Source organism: Oncorhynchus kisutch, linkage group LG14 (genome assembly GCF_002021735.2).
Source record: "Oncorhynchus kisutch isolate 150728-3 linkage group LG14, Okis_V2, whole genome shotgun sequence".
NCBI lineage: Eukaryota > Metazoa > Chordata > Actinopteri > Salmoniformes > Salmonidae > Oncorhynchus > Oncorhynchus kisutch.
In genome coordinates this window covers 44,873,742-44,894,565 of record NC_034187.2, presented here as the reverse complement: position 1 = coordinate 44,894,565, position 20,824 = coordinate 44,873,742, and the positions used below count along the sequence as shown (strand labels likewise).

Below are 20,824 nucleotides of genomic sequence, written 5' to 3'. Positions count from 1 at the left end.
AGTCTGCAAAAGACCTGAGACTGGGACGGAGATTTGTCTTCCAACAAGACAATGATCCAAAACATAAAGCAAAATCTACAATGGAATGGTTCAAAAATAAACATATCCAGGTGTTAGAATGGCCAAGTCAAAGTCCAGACCTGAATCCAATCGAGAATCTGTGGAAAGAACTGAAAACTGCTGTTCACAAATGCTCTCCATCCAACCTCACTGAGCTCGAGCTGTTTTGCAAGGAGGAATGGGAAAAAATGTCAGTCTCTCGATGTGCAAAACTGATAGAGACATACCCCAAGCGACTTACAGCTGTAATTGCAGCAAAAGGTGGCGCTACAAAGTATTAACTTAAGGGGGCTGAATAATTTTGCACGCCCAATTTTGCCGTTTTTGATTTGTTAAAAAAGTTTGAAATATCCAATAAATGTCGTTCCACTTCATGATTGTGTCCCACTTGTTTTTGATTCTTCACAAAAAAATACAGTTTTATATCTTTATGTTTGAAGCCTGAAATGTGGCAAAAGGTCGCAAAGTTCAAGGGGGCCGAATACTTTCGCAAGGCACTGTATCAACAAATTGTCAAGGGCACTAGAACAGTCTGTGGCACCCGGCCTCACCCTACTAGAATCAAATGTCTACTGTTTGGTGATGATCTGGTGTTCTGTCCCCAACCAAGGAGGGCCTACAGCAACACCTAGATCTTCTGCACAGATTCTGTCAGACCTGGGCCCTGACAGTAAATCTCAGTAAGACCAAGATAATGGTGTTCCAAAAATACAAATTCCATCTAGACACCATTGCTCTCAAACACACAAAAAAACTATACATACAGAGCATTCAGAAGGTATTCAGACCCCTTGACCCCTCCACATTTTCTACATTACAGCCTTATTCTAAAATGGATTCAATCTACACACAATACCCCATAATGACAAAGTGAAAACAAGTTTTTAGAAATGTTTGCAAATGTATTAAAAATAAAAAACAAATACTTTATTTACTTAAGTATTCAGACCCTTTGCTATGAGACTCGAAATTGAGCTCAAGTGCATCCTATTTCCATTGATCATCCTTGAGATGTTTCTACAACTTGATTGGAGTCCACCTGTGGTAGATTCAATTGATTGGACATTATTTGGAAAGGCACACACCTGTCTATACAAGGTCCCACTGCTGACAGTGCATGTCAGAGCAAAAACCAAGCCATGAGGTCAAAGGAATTGTCCGTAGAGCTCCGTTACGGGATTTTGTCGAGGCACAGATCTGGGAAGGGTACCAAAAAATGTCTGCAGCATTGAAAGTCCCCAAAAACACAGTGGCCTCCATCATTCTTAAAAAGAAGAACTTTAGAACCACCAAGACTCTTCCTAGAGCTGGTCGCCCGGCCAAACTGAGCAATCTGGGCAGAAGGGCGTTGGTCATAGAGGTGACCAATAACCCGATGGTCACTCTGACAGAGCTCTAGAGTCCCTCTGTGGAGATGGGAGAAACTTCCAGAAGGACAACCATCTCTGCAGCACTCCACCATTCATACCTTTATGGTAGAGTGGCCATACGGAAGCCACTCCTCAGTAAAAGGCACATGACAGGCCGCTTGGAGTTGCCAAAGGGCACCCAAAGGACTCTCAGACCATGAGAAACAAGATTCTCTTGTCTGATGAAACACAGATTGAACTCTTCGGCCTGAATGGCAAGCGTCAAATCTGGAGGAAACCTGGCACCATCCCTATGTTGAAGCATGGTGTTGGCAGCATCTTGCTGTGGGGTTGTTTTTCAGTGGCAGGGACTGGCAGACTTGTCAGGATCGAGGAAAATATGAACAGAGAAAAGTACAGAGACATCCTTGATGAAAACCTGCTCCAGAGCACTCAGGACCTCAGACTGGGGTGAAGGTTCACCTTCTAACAGGACAAAACCCTCAGCAGACAACCAAAACAACACAGGAGTGGCTTTGGAACAAGTCTGAATGTCCTTGAGTGGCCCAGCCAGAACCCGGACTTGAACCTGATCGAACATCTCTGGAGAGATCGGTAAATAGCTGTGCAGCGACGCTCCCCATCCAACCTGACATAGCTTGTGAAGATCTGCAGAGAAGAATGGGAGAAACTCCCTAAATACAAGTGTACCAAGCTTGTAGAGTCAAACCGAAGAAAACTTCAGGCTGTAATTGCTGCCAAAGGTGCTTCAACAAAGTACTGAGTAAAGGGTCTGAAAACGTATGTAAATGTGATGTATCAGTTGTTTTATTTTAATATGCAAGAGTGTGCAAAGCTGTCATCAAGGCAAAGTGTGGTTATTTGAAGAATCTCAAATATAAAATATTTTTGGATTTGTTTAACAATTTTCTGGTTACTACATGATTCCATATTTATTATTTCATAGTTTTGATGTCTTCACTAGTATTCTACAATGTAGAAAATAGTACAAAATAGTACTTGAATGTGTCCATACTTTTGACTGGCAATGCATATATTATTATAATATTTTTTTTAAATCTCCAAACGGAATATGAACCCATCACAGAGCCAGGAAATGTGAAGAATTTATTCTGCAAAGGTTATGAAAATAAAATAAATAGGAAAACGATTCCAATATCTTATTATTTTAGAGTCAAGAAATAAAACACATAGACTTCTCAGTAATGGCAAAAGGCTGCATTATTGTTAGTGTTTCCAGTTTAATTTTTTTAATGAATAAACTTATCATCATATCCACGATTTACACAAAATACTTACATGCCAGCTTGCAATACAATATTTCAACCACTAGCAGACGTGCATGGTCTAAAGTTTGAGTGAAGCTGACCACATTCTCACATCAAGTTAAATTTGTATAATTGCAAACGTTTGCGTGAAAACTGGAGCAAGAACATTTTGGGGTATATTTTGTACATATGCATGGTTTATAAATGATGCCCCTGAACGGCATCATCCTGATGAGTTCCCAGATCTAAGTAACTCTATGATTCTCCAATAGACGAAAATTGTCAGAAATATATTACATTCTTAATGCTTATAAAGAACGTAAATAGACATATACGGTTGATATCGGTCAAAGTAAACAAGATATTGCTTTAAGAAACAGGCAGCCACCCTTCCTTCTTGAAAAAAAATGACATCACTCGGTGGAGTAGCCAATGAAAAATCCGGATCTATGAACGAGAGAACTGGAATATGTTCTGGTAGGAGAGCATGTAGATTCTGCGTGTGTGTGTGTACACGTACACATTCGGCTGTGTGTGTGTGTGTGTGTGTGTGTGTGTGTGTGTGTGTGTGCGCGCGCGCGTCTGAACGTGAGCAAGTTGAGGGAAAGTGGACGACATAGCTCGCGCGCTATTCCTACAATTATTTTTTTTTCAAAGCCGAGGAGGAGAAAGTCGAAACTATTATGGTTTATTAATTTGGGACCTGGGAAACAAGCTACCAGGACTGGCTACGTCGCTAGCAAACTAAATGAACGTACAATAACGAAGTCGGTTTTAGTTCAAATTGGTCTTAATCAAGCCTGTCACATAACGGATTTCGACCGCTATTATGTCAAGATATTTACCTGCACAAAATATGGTATTGGGGGCTGGTATTGGGGGCTGGTTATTCTCTTCAACAAAAGTTGAGTTTGTCATCATTGTGTGTGTGTGCGTGTGTGAGTGAGTGAGTGAGTGAGTGACTGTGTGTGTGTGAATGTGTGTTACTGTTTGCTTTAGTAAGTCTGTGCCTTTTAATGTGCAAACTGCTGTACATTTCAAAGTAGTTGTTGCATGGCTTCACACCAGCAACACAAATAGCTAAGTGAAGATAGATAAGCCATATCCGTAAAAGTTCAGGATGTTGAAGACTTTAACCAAGAAGCTAAGAAGACACTCGCTCAACGAGATTCATCCTTTTCAATTTAAGGTAAGCCTCATAGTATTGTCGAATCCCCCCTCCCCAGTGACATCGTCAACCAATACATAATGTTATAAAGACACATTGTAACATTGTTATATGTTAATTAGTATTGCATTATGCAGAGCATGTAAATCTTGGTCAGGAAAAAAAGTTTTAGCTGCATGCCAGCTAAGCCATTACACAATACAACACTAAACAATACATGAATTGCACTATAACAGTGACAAATGGTGCCCACAAACTGTTAGAGCCTACATAAAGCTGTCTTTACAGGAGAGCTTTCTTTCAGCAGAGCTTTCTTTTCAACAAATGGGGTTTCTACTGACAATTGAGATGTACAAATAACTAAATGTACAGCAACAGAATTCAGAACATGGTTCTTTCTTACGGTATTAACCCTGTACACCGAGTCAGAACCGTAGGATAAATAAAGGGGGCATATAAGCAGACAAATAATATATTCAATGATGACATTTCTCTAAAACAGGCTGTAGGTTGCATGTGCACCACCATTTCAGAACAATAGGGTAAAGGGGCTAAATTATTAGTGTGAGGCACATGGGCTACTAACAGTTTACTACACAACATACACTTAGTAATACTTTCTTAGCTACATTATTCATATCTCCCTGGCATATTACAGAATTTATGGAGCAGCATACAATACATTTTTGGACTCAAACAAGGTTGAATCATGACATCAGTGATCTTCAGCTCGGATCTCTAGAAAGAGCTCAGAGTTCCCGACTTGGAATTCCGAGTTGGATGACCGTTCAAAACATATTTTCCCAGTCAGAACTTGTTTAAAAAAAAGTTCCCTGTTGTCTTGAACTCACTGACGTCTGAGATGTCCCAGTTACAAGTTTCCAGTTGTTTTGAATGCAGCAGAAGTCGGCCAATATCTTCAACCTTTTCTGGCCAATGGTGTTGCATGTGAATTGTTTATCCTTTTAAGCTTTGAAAAGAGACCCTTAAAACCAGACTTGGACCACACGCCCTCTCCACCGAATAGCAGGCAGGGGAAGCAAAATAGGAATTGCTTTGCAACGCTTGCAGTTAGACACTGATTCCTTCCAAACCACTTATTGTTGAATTTGCAATTTCCAACTTGTTGTGTAATGTTTATATCCCAATGGCCGATGAGCACTGATACGTTTTATCTATAATTTCTCTTCATATAACAAGGATTGAAAAGGATTTGCCAGTAGATTGTTGACGTGATTCATGACGATGACTGCTTGTCCAGCTTGCTAGCTAATATTTTGAATGTAAGATGGTGACATGATCAGTCCGATCAAAGCTACGGTAGATATAACGTGTTTTGACATAATTTTATCTGTGGCCAATGATCTTGAGCCTTCTTGGATGGGCACTTCTAATGTAAATATATGTCAGCACCCAAGGGGCTTGAACTTTCAAGCTCTCCCTGTAGATTTTGCAGTGACGCAGTCCCCATGAGTGACTGAGCACTGAGCCAGTCATGGCACAACTAGAGAACATTACCAACCCCTACACTCTGTATTTTCCTCTGGCTGCCCCTCCACCACATAAAGCTCTGAACTAGGCTGAAACACCTGCATTTTGGAGCTGCCTTACTCAATAAAGCAAAATATCGACCATGTTTGTATGCGGCTTTATTAACTAAATATATTTTTGTTTACATTGTTAGTTTGCAAACTGATATGTGACACGCATTAATTCCAAAATGACATGCAAGAGAGGCAAAACTGCCCTGAATGACGGGTCACCACTGATGCAGATCATTTTTGCTTGGGCCTGTGGCTTTAGGTGAATGACCTGGTTACTTTGAAAGAGACTACTGCAGCCACACACACATACACACTTGAAACAGCGTATCTCAACGCTATCTCAATGATCAACAAGCATGTGGGCTGTACAGTGTTTTTGTAACTAAACAGCCATGCAACCATCCGTAACTGTTGCACTCAAAATAACTCTTACGTGTTTTAACATTGAACGCAGTTCAGTTCTTTATAACATCACATTAGTATTACACAAACTCATTTCAATTTACTTCATCACACACACACGCATGCACGCACGCATACACACGAACACACACACACACACACACATCCTACTTCAATTTATTACACATCTGGTTCTCCTCTGAAAACAGGAATCTGGCTTTTGTGTGTATGGACCATAGCTCAACAGTGTTTCCATCCTAAACTGCCTAGAATACTTTCACACAGCTTGTGTGTGACCTTGCGCATTTCAGGTAAAATAACAACCCAATGTTTATATCCCAGGATATAGCTAGCTAAATTGCCATAAATGTTTAATGCTTTCAACGCTGTCCCCAAATTAATATAATTGGTTCAAAGATTAGATTAGAAACAGTAGATTAATACTTAGAATTATATTCTGAACTAATGACTAATACTGTTAGTAGAAGCAGTTAACATGACAGGTTAGAAACCAAACACATGGTACATACTTGCTGCTTTGTACAACTCTGGCTCCAGTTGTCCTATAGCGAGCCACTTCAGGCCAGTGACTTTTTTTGTTATGTTTTTGGTTTGTAATTCGTTTTTTCCTCGTAGTCTGTTGACTTTATATCTTGAATAGTGGAATATTTCAACCTGCGTGTCCTGATCGTGTCTGGTGTGGGGGTACAAAATCAACATGCGTACGCGGACACACGGGCGCGAGCGGTTTGGTCAGCATGTTTGGCGGAGCACTAAGGATCCTGCAGCAATATACAGAGCTGCAGCCAACACGGTCTTCAATAAAAAAAGTGAGTGTTTGTTGACAGGGGGCGGCATCACCAATTTTAATACATTTCATATAATGATGGTGATAGATGATTGAAGTCGCTCTCCTTTACACTTGCTTCGCTTCAACTTTTAGTGGCACCCATTTTGTGCAACAATGCTAACTTTTCATGTCGGGTGTAGAGGCGCTCTATATTGTGACGCAACCAACTCCAAATTGAGCAGCCATTTTGTGCCACCATTGCACATTTTGAATGGCCTGGTGGAGATGTTGGAAAGCTCACCCCAAACGTTACTGATACCATTGTATCAGTAAGCCCTGGCTGCTAGCTCTTCTAATTATTGGAATTATTTCAAGGCACAACCCCTTTCAGACATTTTGGGAAGATATGTGTCACTGACCACGGTGGAGGCTGTGAAAGTGGTCATTCTTGAGAGCGAGGGCTTAGGACACCCAAAGATAATGATCCTCATTGGTGTGGATGGGCCCCGTTCCACTCCTGACTCTAGGAGGTCAGCCTAATGAAGACAATTACAGGGCCAGTTACATGGACGTGATCCCATGTGAGCATGCCTGGAACGGAAAGGCCAGTCAGACCCTGGGGTCTAGTTCACGAGAGAAAGAGAGAGATTGTGTCAGTTTTATAGGATTTGGGAGTTGAAGCAGCTGAAGTTTTGTGTTTGGCATGGGTCTGTTTATGTAGTTATGTTTGCATGTCTAATCTACATTCTTCTAGAAATCACAAGTATGTCTGTGTGCTATTCACTCCGTTATTGCAAGGAAAGCTAAAAATGAGCTTGCAGACATGATGTTTCACCAACAGTCTGTCATACATGTGTCAGAGAGGATGTAGCGTGGGGCCTGTAGTTCAGGTGGGCAGTGTATTCCCTTGTCTGTGTTAATGTGCTGCTATGTAACGCATATGCGTGTGGACTAGTCAGTGTGTGTGTCTGTGTGTTCCCAAGATTCCCATCGATCCATCTTAGAAAGCTGCTCAGTAACAGGGATTTATTTCAAGCATACTTGACATACTACTCACGCTTGCGTAGGCTACAGTTGATCAGGAACATAGGCACACTGAAACACACACACACACTGGAGGGGGTGTATTTTAGGTTGCCGCCTTATGTAGTGATTCAATGCACTGAAGTTTGTGTGTGTTTGTTTGCCCTCTTATTGACTCCAGATTAAGATCAGGCCATGGCACAACAGCACAGTTTCTGGGGTGATTGGTTTGTTGTAAATGGACATACGCCATTGAATAGCATACATCTCACTAATTCCACCAGTTAAAAAAACATGCTACTTCCTTTTGATGTGGTAACATGTTTGAAATCGGATTGGAATTAGGCTAGCTGGTAATAGTTACAGTTGAAGTCAGAAGTTTACATACACTTAGGTTGCAGTCATTAAAACTTGTTTTTCAACAACCATAAATGTATTGTTAACAAACTATAGTTTGGCAAGTCGGTTAGGACATCTACTTTGCATGACACAAGTAATTTTTCCAACAATTGTTTACAGACAGATTATTTCACTTATAATTCACATTCCAGTGGGTCAGAAGTTTACATACAGTAAATTGACTGTGCCTTTAAATAGCTTGGAAAATTCCAGAAAATGATGTCATGGCTTTAGAAGCTTCTGATAGTCTAATTGACATAATTTGAGTCAATTGGAGGTGTACCTGTGGATGTATTTCAAGGCCTACCTTCAAACTCAGTGCCTCTTTGCTTGACATCATGGGAAAATCAAAAGAAATCAGCCAAGACCTCAGAAAACAAATTGTAGACCTCCACAAGTCTGGTTCATCCTTGGGAGCAATTTCCAAACGCCTGAGGGTATCACGTTCATCTGTACAAACAATAGTACGCAAGTATAAACACCATTGGACCACGCAGCCGTCATACCGCTCAGGTTAGAGACGCATTCTGTCTCCTAGAGATGAACGTACTTTGGTACAAAGAGTGCAAATCAATCCCAGAACAACTGCAAAGGACCGTGTGAAGATGCTGGAGGAAATAGGTACAAAAGTATCTATATCCACAGTAAAACGAGTCCTATATCAACATAACCTGAAATGCCGCTCAGCAAGGAAAAGCCACTGCTCCAAAACCGCCATAAAAAAGCCAGACAACGGTTTGCAACTGCACATGGGGACAAAGATCTGACTTTTTGGAGAAATGTCCTCTGGTCTGATGAAACAAAAATAGATAAATAAATAAATCGTTATGTTTGTAAGAAAAAGGGGGAGGCTTGCAAGCTGAAGAACACCATCCCAACTGGGACGCACGGGGGTGACAGCATCATGTTGTGGGGGTGCTTTGCTGCAGGAGGGACTGGTGCACTTCACAAAATAGATGGCATCATGAGGAAAGAAAATGAGGTGGACATATTCAAGCAACATCTCAAGACATCAAGTTAATGCTTGGTCGCAAATGGGTCTTCCAAATGGACAATGACCCCAAGCATACTTCCAAAGTTGTGGCAAAATGGCTTAAGGACAACAAAGTCAAGGTATTGGAGTGGTCATCACAAAGCACTGACCTCAATCCTATAGAAAATGTGTGGGCAGAATTGAAAAAGCGTGTGCGAGCAAGGAGGCCTACAAACCTGACTCAGTTACACCAGCTCTGTCAGGAGGAATGGGCCAAAATTCACCCAACTTATTGTGGGAAGCTTGTGGAAGGCTACCCGAAAGGTTTGACCCAAGTTAAACAATTTAAAGGCAATGCTACCAAATACTAATTGAGTGTATGTAAACTTCTGACCCACTGGGAATGTGATGAAAGAAATAAAAGCTGAAATAAATCATTCTCTCTACTATTATTCTGATATTTCACATTCTTAAAATGAAGTGATGATCCTAACTGACCTAAGACAATTTTTACTAGGATTACATGTCAGGAATTGTGAAAAACGGAGTTTAAATGTATTTGGCTAAGATGTATGTAAACTTCCGACTTCAAATGTATCTTCTGGTTCCGCAAACAAGCAGCCAAGTCTTTAGCCAATTGGGAACATTCGAAAGATGGAGGGTTGTACATTGTAAACAACAGAGGGGAAATTATGTCATTAGCAAGATTAGGCTAGCATTTGCTTGCTCAACATTTGGGAAACACTCCCAAAAATAACGAGGCAGAGCAAGGGCAGATAGAAATATAGCTCTCACAAATCTTGTTTTCTCACATGTTCAAGTGGAATGAGTGCAATTATGATCATGTTTGACTGTGTGTGTTTGAGAGTTCAAGTCTATTTGAGTGTGGCTGTAATTATAGTAGCCCGCATGAGTGTACACATGGGTGTGATAGTGAGTTTTTTCTGTAACTAGTAGACACCTGTTGGCAGACCAAGTCGTTGTTTTACAAATTACAAGTAAGTCTCAAGTCTTGGCACTCAAGTCCCAAGTCAAGTCCCAAGTCAAGACCGACAAGTCTCAACTTAAGTCAAGTCTTAAACTTTGAGGTTCGAGTCCTAAACAAGCCATAATGTGCTCTTCACCAAATGTAATACCATTTCATATTTTTATTCAAGAGTAATAGTTAGTATATTACATTTACGCAAATCATGAATGCTTTTAAAAATATATATATATTTCTTACTTTCCAAATAAACGTTATATTTATAACCTGCAGCCCACTACCAGGAAGTTGAAAATGGGAAGATGGTTCACGTTTCAACATGACAATGACCCCAAAGTAAACCGCCAAAAGCAACCGTACAGTGGCTGAAGGACAAAGGTGAATGTCCTTGAGTGACCTTGATAATTTATTGTTAAAATGAGAGGCTGCTTGGATCTTTAATTTAAAGACCCTTGCGCCCTTCGGTCTCAACATAGACTTTGATCTTGAGCCATTCTTGTGATTATTGTGACTTTGCCATTATAATTGTTTGTAAACTTGTGTAGTCAAATTAATCTATGATCGTATGCTATCCATTTGTTGTTTGTATGCTGTTCTTTGTATTTGATTATTAACCAATGATATTAGGCCACTCTTGGCCATGATTACAGACACCTGTGTCTTTTGACACTATATAAACAAGTCATCCCGCAGTGTTTGTGATTATACCCTGATGAAGACAGCTTGGCTGTCGAAATGTTGGTATTACATTTTTGCATCTGAGCTCCTAGAGTGTGCGGCTCTCTTTTATTTTCAAATGTCCTTGAGTGGCCTAGCCAGAGCCCTGACCTAAATCCCATCGTGAATCTGTGGAATTACTTGGAAGAGTGCAGTCCATGAGCGGTCACCATGCAATTTGACTGAGCTTGAACAATTCTGCAAGGAAGAATGGGCAAATATTGCACAGTCTAGGGGTGCAAAGTTATGAGACATATTCAAAGAGACTCTTGGCTATAATTCAAGCAAAAGGTGGTTCCAGTAAGTATTTACTCAGGGGGGTGTTCACTTATCCAAATAGGGTATTTTACTGTTTTACTTGTAATTCATTTTCAGAGTTACATATTTTTTTATTTACTTGGATATTGTGTGTTTACTTTGTGTAAATATAGCCGGATTTGAATCCGTTTTTTATTTCAGGCAACAAGGTGGACATTTTGAAAGGGGGTGGTGACTATTTATTTATTTTTACATAATTTTCATTGTTGGACACAAAAGACTAAAAACACCATGGACCTTATTTTCTACTTTTAGTGTTGAAGCATCCTCCAGACAGTTGTTTTGGCCAACGTTCCATTCCTGAGATTTCTTTGGCTGGCTTAGTTGCTTGCATGACCCATATAGTGGTAGTGGCCAGACTCACTCAAAAACGTGCTTCAAAACGTCTCCACATAAAATTCGAATGACGATTATGTTTTTTTTTTGGGGGGGGGGGGGGGGGCTGTTGAAAGATATTGTTTTTTTTCTCTCCAAACATCCGCAATTGTGCTTTTGAAAAAAAACTGACTAGATACTTCAGCCAAAGTAAGTTGCCAGCGTTGTTCCGCTCCGGAGCAGGTGTGTCATCTCTCACTTGTCAACAAAGTGCGGGGCTACACGTACGGAAATACAGATAAGGAAAACAAGCGGTTTACTGGCTCCGACAGGAATAAGGATACGGATAGATGTCACTAGCTAGGACAAGGATAAGGATATGTGTAGCCTAGATGTCGAAGTAGAAGCTACATAGGTTGTTGGACTGCTAAAGTAGTTGTGTAGAACATGTTTACATGTCCATTTACTTAGTCAATTATATTTTTCTATTGGTTGTATGTGTGTTTACTTTTATAACCTTCATTACAAATTTGATTGTCTTTTATTTGGGAACATGTTTGTGTTGAAGAACAAGTCACTTTATGTTGTTCACATACTCATGGCTAGTTAAACAGCTTGTATTTACATTGGTCATAGCCATAGACAGGTTGTGTAATAAAACTTTAGGGTCATTACGTGTTCAGTCTTTATACTGGACATTCTTGAGAACCATGTGGTTCAGAGAAGCAGGTGCACGTGCTTAGAATCCTTGAATCCAACGTATCGTCCTGAAGGGTGAAGGATACTTTCTATGCATGGCCTCAACGACACAGGATGGCATTACTTGTCTGTTGCCTTTTTGTCTGCCTTGAGTGCCCATTCCATCACAATGCGATACGCAACAAGAAGATATTGACTATGGAACATGGGAATATATCATTATAGGAAACCGATAACATATTCAAATTGATATGTATACACTATTGATAACTTCAATTTAAAACGTTTGCTTACTCTATGGACAGCTTCCCATTTGGTCCCGCTGGATATGCAAACTTTTTTTCAGCTGATCTTATAGACATGGAAAAAAATGTTCAATTACTCCTGGGTTGATAAGTGCTGGGGAATCTGAATGATCTGTCACACAGACTGTTGTGCTGTGACCGACATCCTCAGTGTCTTCGGCAAACAAATGTAGTTCTTCAAGTGTTGGCATTATCAAGTTCCTTCGGCACAGCCCAGACACTAAATTTCAGTCGGCATTGCCTTGCATTTTTCTCCGATTTTTCACATTTATACCCCTAGCTAACTGGGCCCTGTTGCTGGTCTGCCGGATCACCTGTTGCCATTTCCCCCGCGTTGTCTTTGCTTCTATCTGTCAAAACTCATCGTCAGTATATTCTGGCTCATAAATTATAAATATGGTTCTGCAAAGTATGCATCCTCTTCAGGCTCGTAGCTGTCCGGCTTGAAAGCCGCGTTTGCACTGCACTAGCCTCGAGAACCAGGCTCTGTGAATTTTGGAGTTGTGGCTATGCGAGACATGCGTTCCAAGACAAGGGAAATACAGGAAGTAAACACAGTTCGAGTTATACACTTTTATGCTTGCGAGTCTGACCAATACACTGTATGGCTCAGGCAAACAACTAAGACATCTCATGAATGTAACTCTGACTAAAACAACTGCCTGAAAGATGCTTCAACACTAAAAGTAAGTGGAACATGAGGTCTAACATGCTAAAAAAACGAAATATCCCTTTAAGTGTGTTAAATGGACCATCCCTCTTTGGAATTATCCCAAGGGCACAAACAGTCTTCACACACTCATGATGGCACTGCCAATCCCTCTCACCTCACACGTGTTCCCATGCAGCACATGAACACGGGACATGTCAAATATGTCACAGCCAGGTGGATATCATCATGCCAAGCTGGTGACAGATGATCTAGCTCTTTTGGTTTTTACCTTTTGGACACGGGCGCACACACACATACGTGTACACACAAACTGCCACTATCCCTTTATCCATATGGCCTTACCATGAAATCTCCACTCTTTCCTCTTTCTTTGCCACTCGGGCGTAGCAGCTGTTTTTAACAACCAGCTTATCACTCATTAGACCTGCAATCACCTGCTTTAAGTACGGGAGATAACACCGGGGTCATGGCTTTAGCGGGCCTTACCAGACAGGTGTGGAGTGAAAGCTAGGAGGTCAGGGCTTGTGAGCTTTCAGCCTGACATGGAACAAATTGTACGAAGCAGGAAGGAAAGAGGAACTGGGAAATTGGTGGACATGCTCTCACTGTAAAGCCCCTTACATAGAGTTTGGAGAAATCCATGTCACACTGGTACTGTTTATAAATTAAATCAAATTGCCTAGTATATACACTAAAACTTTTCAAATGTTCAAATCAAAAGGGTATTGCACAGAAAAACGTGGACAGTCAGTTGCATCACAAATTCAGAACCGCTGAATGCAAGGTGATTTTATGCCCAATCCCAAATGGACCCGTTTCCTTCCTAAATAATTAGATTCAGTGCATTCGGAAAGTATTCAGACCCCTTGACTTTTTCAACATTTTGTTCCGTAACAACCTAAAATGGATTAAATCGTTTTTTTACCTTATCAATTCCACATAAAAATCGAAAAGAGGTTTTTAGAAATACTTGCTCATTTATATTTAAACAAACCACGTAAACAGAACATTTACATAATTATTCAAAGTCCGGGTTCTTGCTGGGCCACTCAAGGACATTCAGAGACTTGTCTCAAAGCCTCTCCTGCGTTGTCTTGGCTGTGTGCTTAGGGTCGTTTTCCTGTTGGAAGGTGAACCTTCACCCCAGTCTGAGGTCCTGAGCACTCTGGAGCAGGTTTTCATCATGGATCTCTCTGTACTTTTCTCAATTCATCTTTGCCTCGATCCTGACTAGTCTCCCAGTCCCTGCCGCTGAAAAACATCCCCATAGCATGATGCTGCATGATGCTGTTTCCTCCAGATGTGACACTTGGCATTCATGTAAAAGAGTTCCATCTTGGTTTCATCAGACCAGAGAATCTTGTTTCTCATAGTCTTGAGAGTCTTTAGGTGCCTTTTGGGAAACTCCAAGCGGGCTGTCATGTACTTTTACTGAGGAGTGGCTTCCGTCTGGCCACTCTACCATAAAGGCCAGATTGGTGGAGTGCTGCAAAGATGGTTGTCCTTCTGGAGGTTTCTCCCATCTCCACAGAGGAACTCTAGAGCTCTGTCTGAGTGACCATCAGGTTCTTGGTCACCTACCTTACCAAGGCCCTTCTCCCCCAATTGCTCAGTTTGGCTGGGTGGCCAGCTCTAGGAAGAGTCTTGGTGGTTCCAGACTTCTTCCATTTTATAATGATGTAAGCGACTGTGTTCTTGGGGACCTTCAATGCTGCATGCATGTTTTGGCACCCCAGATCTGTGCCTCAACACAATCCTGTCTCAGAGCTTTACGGACAATTCCTTTGACTTCATGGCTTGGTTTTTGCTCTGACACGTCAACTGTGGGACCTTATATAGACAGGTGTGTGCCTTTCCAAATCATGTCCAATCAATTGAATTTACCACAGGTGGACTCCAATCCAGTTGTAGAAACATCTCAAAGATGATCAATGGAAACAGGATGCACCCAAGCTCAATTTCAGTTTATTAGCAAAGAGTCTGAATACTTATGTAGATAAGGAATTTTTGAATTTTTTTAATACATTTGCAAACAACTAATCTAAAAAACTGTTTTTGCTTTGTCATTATTGGGTATTGTGTGTAGATTGCTAAGATTTCTTTTGTTTTAATCCATTTTATAATAAGGCTGTAATGTACCAAAATGTGGAAAAAAGTGAAGGGGTCTGAATACTTTCCGAAGGCACGGTATATCTAACATGGTAATATCTCAACTCAAATTTTATTTTTCATATGCGCCGAATACAACAGGTGTAGACCTTACAGTGAAATGCTGACTTACAAGCCCTTAACCAACAATGCATTAAGAAGTTGAGAAGAAAAACATGTTAAGTAAAAATAGGGAAGTAAAAATAATAATAATTTACTAATATTTAAACAGGAGCAGTAAAATAACAATAGCAATATATACAGACGGTACCAGTACAGAGTCAATGTGCGGGGGCACCGGTTAGTCGAAGTAATTGAGGTAATATGTGGACTTAAAGTGACCATACATATATAATAAACAGAGAGTAGCAGCAGCGTAAAAGAGGGGTCTAGGTAGCCCTTTGATTAGCTGTTCAGGAGTCTTCTGGCTTGGGGGTAGAAGCTGTTTACACCGTGCTTCTACACCTGCATTGCTTGCTGTTTGGGGTTTTAGGCTGGGTTTCTGTACAGCACTTTGAGATATCAGCTGATGTACGAAGGGCTATATAAATACATTTGATTTGTTTAGAAGCCTCTTGGACCTAGACTTGGCGGTCCGGTACCGCTTGCCTTGCGATAGCAGAGAGAACAGTCCATGACTCGGGTGGCTGGAGTTAATTTTTAGGGCCTTCCTCTGACACCGCAAAGTATAGAGGTCCTGGATGGCGGGAAGCTTGGCGCCAGTGATGTACCCTCTGTAGTACCTTGCGGTCGGAGGCCGAGCAGTTGCCATACCAGGCAGTGATGCAGCCATGCTCTCGATGGTGCAGCTGTAGAACCTTTTGAGGATCTGAGGACCCATGCCAAATCTTTTCATTCTCCTGAGGGGGAATAGGCTGTCATGCCCTCTTCACAACTGTCTTCGTGTGTTTGGACCATGATAGTTTGTTGGTGATGTGGACACCAAGGAACTTGAAGCTCTCAACCTGCTCCACTACATCCCCGTCGATGAGAATGGGGGCGTGCTCCACAATGGGGGCGTGTAGTCCACAATCATCTCCTTTATCTTGATCACATTGAGGGAGAGGTTGTTGTCCTCACACCACACGGCCAGGTCTCTGACCTCCTCCCTATAGGCTGTCTCATCGTAGTTGGTGATCTGTTGTGTCATCGGAAAACTTGATTATGGTGTTGGAGTCTTGCCTGGCCATGCAGTCATGAGTGAACAGGGAGTACAGGAGGGGACTGAGCACACACCCCTGAGGGGCCCCCGTGTTGAGGATCAGTGTGGCGGATGTGTTGTTCCCTACCCTTACCACCTGGGAGTGGCCGGTTAGGAAGTCCAGGATCCAGTTGCAGAGGGAGGTGTTTAGTCCCAGGGTCCTTAGCTTAGTGATGAGCTTTGAGGGCACTATGGTATTGAACGCTGAGCTGTATTCAATGAATAGCATTCTCACATAGGTGTTCCTTTTGTCCAGGTGTGAAAGGGCAGTGTTGAGTGTAATAGAGATTGCATCATCTGTGGATCTGTCGGAGCGGTATGCAAATTGGAGTGGTCTAGGTTTTCTGGGATAATGGTGTTGTGAGCCATGACCAGCCTTTCAAAGCACTTCATGGCTACAGGCGTGAATCCTATAGGTCGGTAGTCATTTAGGCAAGTTACCTTCGTGTTCTTGGGCACAGGGACTATGATGGTCTGGTTGAAACATGTTGGTATTACAGACTCAGACAGGGAGAGGTTGAACATGTCAGTGAAGACACTTGCCAGTTGGTCAGAGCATGCTCGGAGTACACGTCGTGGTAATCCGTCTGGCCTTGTGAATGTTGACCTGTTTTAAGGTCTTACTCACATCAGCTACAGAGAACGTAATCACACAGTCGTCCGGAACAGCTGATGCTCTCAAGCATGCTTCAGTGTTACTTGCCTCGAAGCGAGGATAGAATGAATTTACCTCGTCTGGTGGGCTCGTGTCACTGGGCAGCTCGTGGCTGTGCTTCCCTTTGTAGTATGTAATAGTTTGCAAGGCCTGCCACATCCGGCGAGGGTCTGAGCCGGTGTAGTACGATTCAGTCTTAGACCTGTATTGACGCTTTGCCTGTTTGATGGTTCGTCGGAGGGCATAGCGGGATTTCTTATAAGCTTCCGTGTTAGAGTCCTGCTCCTTGAAAGTGGCAGCTCTACCCTTTAGCTCAGTGCAGATTTTTCCTGTAATTCATGGCTTCAGGTTGGGGTGTGTACGTTCAGTCACTGTGGGGACCACGTCATCGATGCACTTATTGATGTAGCCAATGACAGATGTGGTGTACTCCTCAATGCCATTGGAAGAATCCCGGAACATATTCCAGTCTCTGCTAGCAAAACAGTCCTGTAGCTTAGCATCTGCTTGATCTGACCACTTTCTTATTGACCAAGTCACATTTGCTTCCTGCTTTTGTTTTTGTTTGTAGTCAGGAGGATAGAATTATAGTCAGATTTTCCAAATGGAAGACTAGGGAAGGCGAGGGAGCGCATTGTACGCGTCTCTGTGTGTGGATTAAATGTGGTCTAGGGCTTTTTCCCCCTCTGGTTGCACATTTAACATGCAACCTCAAGGGTAAAGGGTCCTCGGAAATCAGGATTGTTGGTGCATTTCTTATGCTCAACATAACATGCAAGCAAGAGCCATTTGTGTGGCATAATGGCAGTACTAGTTTATAGGCATATAAGGAGTAATGTTCACTACAGATTTGATCGCTAAGTACACTAAGGATTTTTATTTATTTGTACTATTTTCTACATTGTAGAATAACAAAGACATCAAAACTATGAAATAACACATATGGAATCATGTAGTAACCAAGAAATTGTTAAACAAATCCAAAAATATTTTATATTTGAGATTCTTCAAATAGCCACACTTTGCCTAGATGACAGCTTTGCACACTCTTGGCATTCTCATGAGGTATTCACCTGGAATGCATTTCAATAAATAATAATGCAATAATGCGTTTGAGCCAGTCAGTTGTGTTGTGTCAAGGTAGGGGTGGTATACAGAATATAGCCCTATTTGGTAAAATACCAAGTCCATATTATGGCAAGAACAGCTCAAATAAGCAAAGAGAAACGCCAGTCCATGAAAGTTTCTTCAAGTGCAGTCACAAAAACAATCAAGCGCTATGATGAAACTGGCTCTCATGAGGACGCCACAGGAAAGGAAGACCCAGTGTTACCTCTGCAGAGGATCATTAGAGTTACGAGCCTCAGAAATTGTGGCCCAAATAAATGCTTCACAGAGTTCAAGTACAGACACATCTCAACATCAACTGTTCAGAGGAGACTGCGTGAATCAGGCCTTTATGGTCCAATTGCTTCAAAGAAACCACTACTAAAGGACACCAATAAGAAGAAGACACTTGCTTGGGCCAAGAAACACGAGCAATGAACATTAGGCCTGTGAAAATCTGTCCTTTGGTCTGATGATTCCAAATTGGAGATTTTTGGTTCCAACAACTGTGTCTTTGTCAACAGATCTCCGCATGTGTGGTTCCCACTGTGAAACATGGAGGTGTGATGGTGTGGGTCTGCTTTTTTGGTGATACTGTCTGATTTATTTAGAATTCAAGGCACACTTAACCAGCATGGCTACCACAGCATTCTTCCGCGATATGCCCTCCCAGCTGGTTTGCACTCAGTGGGACTATCATTTGTTTTTCATCAGGACAATGACCCAACACACCTCCAGGCTGCTATTTGACCAAGAAGGAGAGTGATGGAGTGCTGCATCAGATGATCTGGCCTCCACAATCACCCGACCTCAACCCAATTGAGATGGTTTGGGATGAGTTGGACCGCAGAGTGTAGGAAAAGCAGCCAACAAGTGTTCATCATATGTGGGAACTCCTTCAAGACTTTTGATAAAGCATTCCAGGTGAAGCTGGTTGAGAGAATGTCAAGAGTATGCAATGCTGTCATCACTTCTACTATGTAGAAAATAGTAAAATATAGAAAAACCTTTACCTTTATTTTACTAGGCAAGTCAGTTAAGAACAAATTCTTATTTTCAATGACGGCCTAGGAACAGTGGGTTAACTTGCCTGTTCAGGGGCAGAACGACAGATTTGTACCTTGTCTGCTCGGGGATTCGAACTTGCAACCTTTCGGTTACTAGTCCAAAGCTCTAACCACTAGGCTACCCTGCTCCAAACTTTTGACTGGTACTGTTTATAAATTAAATCAAATTGCCTAGTACATACACCAAAACTTTTCAAATGTTCAAATCAAATGGGTTTTGCACAGAAAAACGTGGACAGTCGGTTGCGTCACAAATTCAGAACCGCTGGACAGCAACATAATAAACTAAAGCACTGATCATTGGGAACGAGATCAGAATGACTGCTAAGACTTGATCCATAAATTAAATAATAGGTAGTCTTGCCTACAAAACTTAAACAATCCATATGTTCCAGTCAATAGGTCCACAGACGATGCAATCTCGATGCAATCTCAACCACACTGCACACTGCCCTAACCCATCTGGACAAGAGGAATACCTATGTGAGAATGCTGTTCATCGACTACAGCTCGGCATTTAACACGATAGTGCCCTCCAAGCTCGTCATCAAGCTCGAGACCCTGGGTCTCTACCCCGCCCTGTGCAACTGGGTACTGGACTTCCTGACGGGCCGCCCCCAGGTGGTGAGGGTAGGCAACAACATTTCCACCCCGCTGATCCTCAACACTGGGGCCCCACAAGGGTGCGTTCTGAGCCCTCTCCTGTACTCCCTGTTCACCCACGACTGCGTGGCCACGCACGCCTCCAACTCAATCATCAAGTTTGCGGACGACACAACAGTGGTAGGCTTGATTACCAACAACGACGAGACGGCCTACAGGGAGGAGGTGAGGGCCCTCGGAGTGTGGTGTCAGGAAAATAACCTCACACTCAACGTCAACAAAACTAAGGAGATTATTGTGGACTTCAGGAAACAGCAGAGGGAACACCCCCCTATCCACATTGATGGAACAGTAGTGGAGAGGGTAGTAAGTTTTAAGTTCCTCTGCGTACACATCACAGACAAACTGAATTGGTCCACCCACACAGACAGCATCGTGAAGAAGGCGCAGCAGCGCCTCTTCAACCTCAGGAGGCTGAAGAAATTCGGCTTGTCACCAAAAGCACTCACAAACTTCTACAGATGCACAATCGAGAGCATCCTGTCGGGCTGTATCACCGCCTGGTACGGCAACTGCTCCACCCACAACCGTAAGGCTCTCCAGAGGGTAGTGAGGTCTGCACAACGCATCACCGGGGGCAAACTACCTGCCCTCCAGGACACCTACACCACCCGATGTCACAGGAAGGCCATAAAGATCATCAAGGACAACAACCACCTGAGCCACTGCCTGTTCACCCCGCTATCATCCAGAAGGCGAGGTCAGTACAGGTGCATCAAAGCTGGGACCGAGAGACTGAAAAACAGCTTCTATCTCAAGGCAATCAGACTGTTAAACAGCCCCAACTAACATTGAGTGGCTGCTGCCAACACACTGACTCAACTCCAGCCACTTTAAGAATGGGAATTGATGGGAAATGATGTAAAATATATCACTAGCCACTTTAAACAATGCTACCTAATATAATGTCTACATACCCTACATTATTCATCTCATATGTATATACTGTACTCTATATCATCTACTGCATCTTT

The 20,824-nt window shown here is 42.2% G+C and overlaps 1 protein-coding gene across 2 annotated transcripts in view; it reads left to right on the top strand.

Moving 5' to 3' along the window:
* The first annotated feature begins 3,155 nt into the window (after nt 1-3,155).
* The window catches only part of si:dkey-16j16.4 (uncharacterized), a 69,661-nt gene continuing 51,992 nt past the window's right edge, over nt 3,156-20,824 (top strand). The window contains exon 1 of one of the 2 annotated variants that reach the window (XM_020500825.2): nt 3,156-3,887. In XM_020500825.2, coding sequence (XP_020356414.1) covers nt 3,819-3,887 — 69 coding nt within the window. In that variant the 5' untranslated portion in view covers nt 3,156-3,818. The remainder of the gene's footprint in view (nt 3,888-20,824) is intronic. The other variant, XR_004202802.1, reaches the window with a different exon arrangement.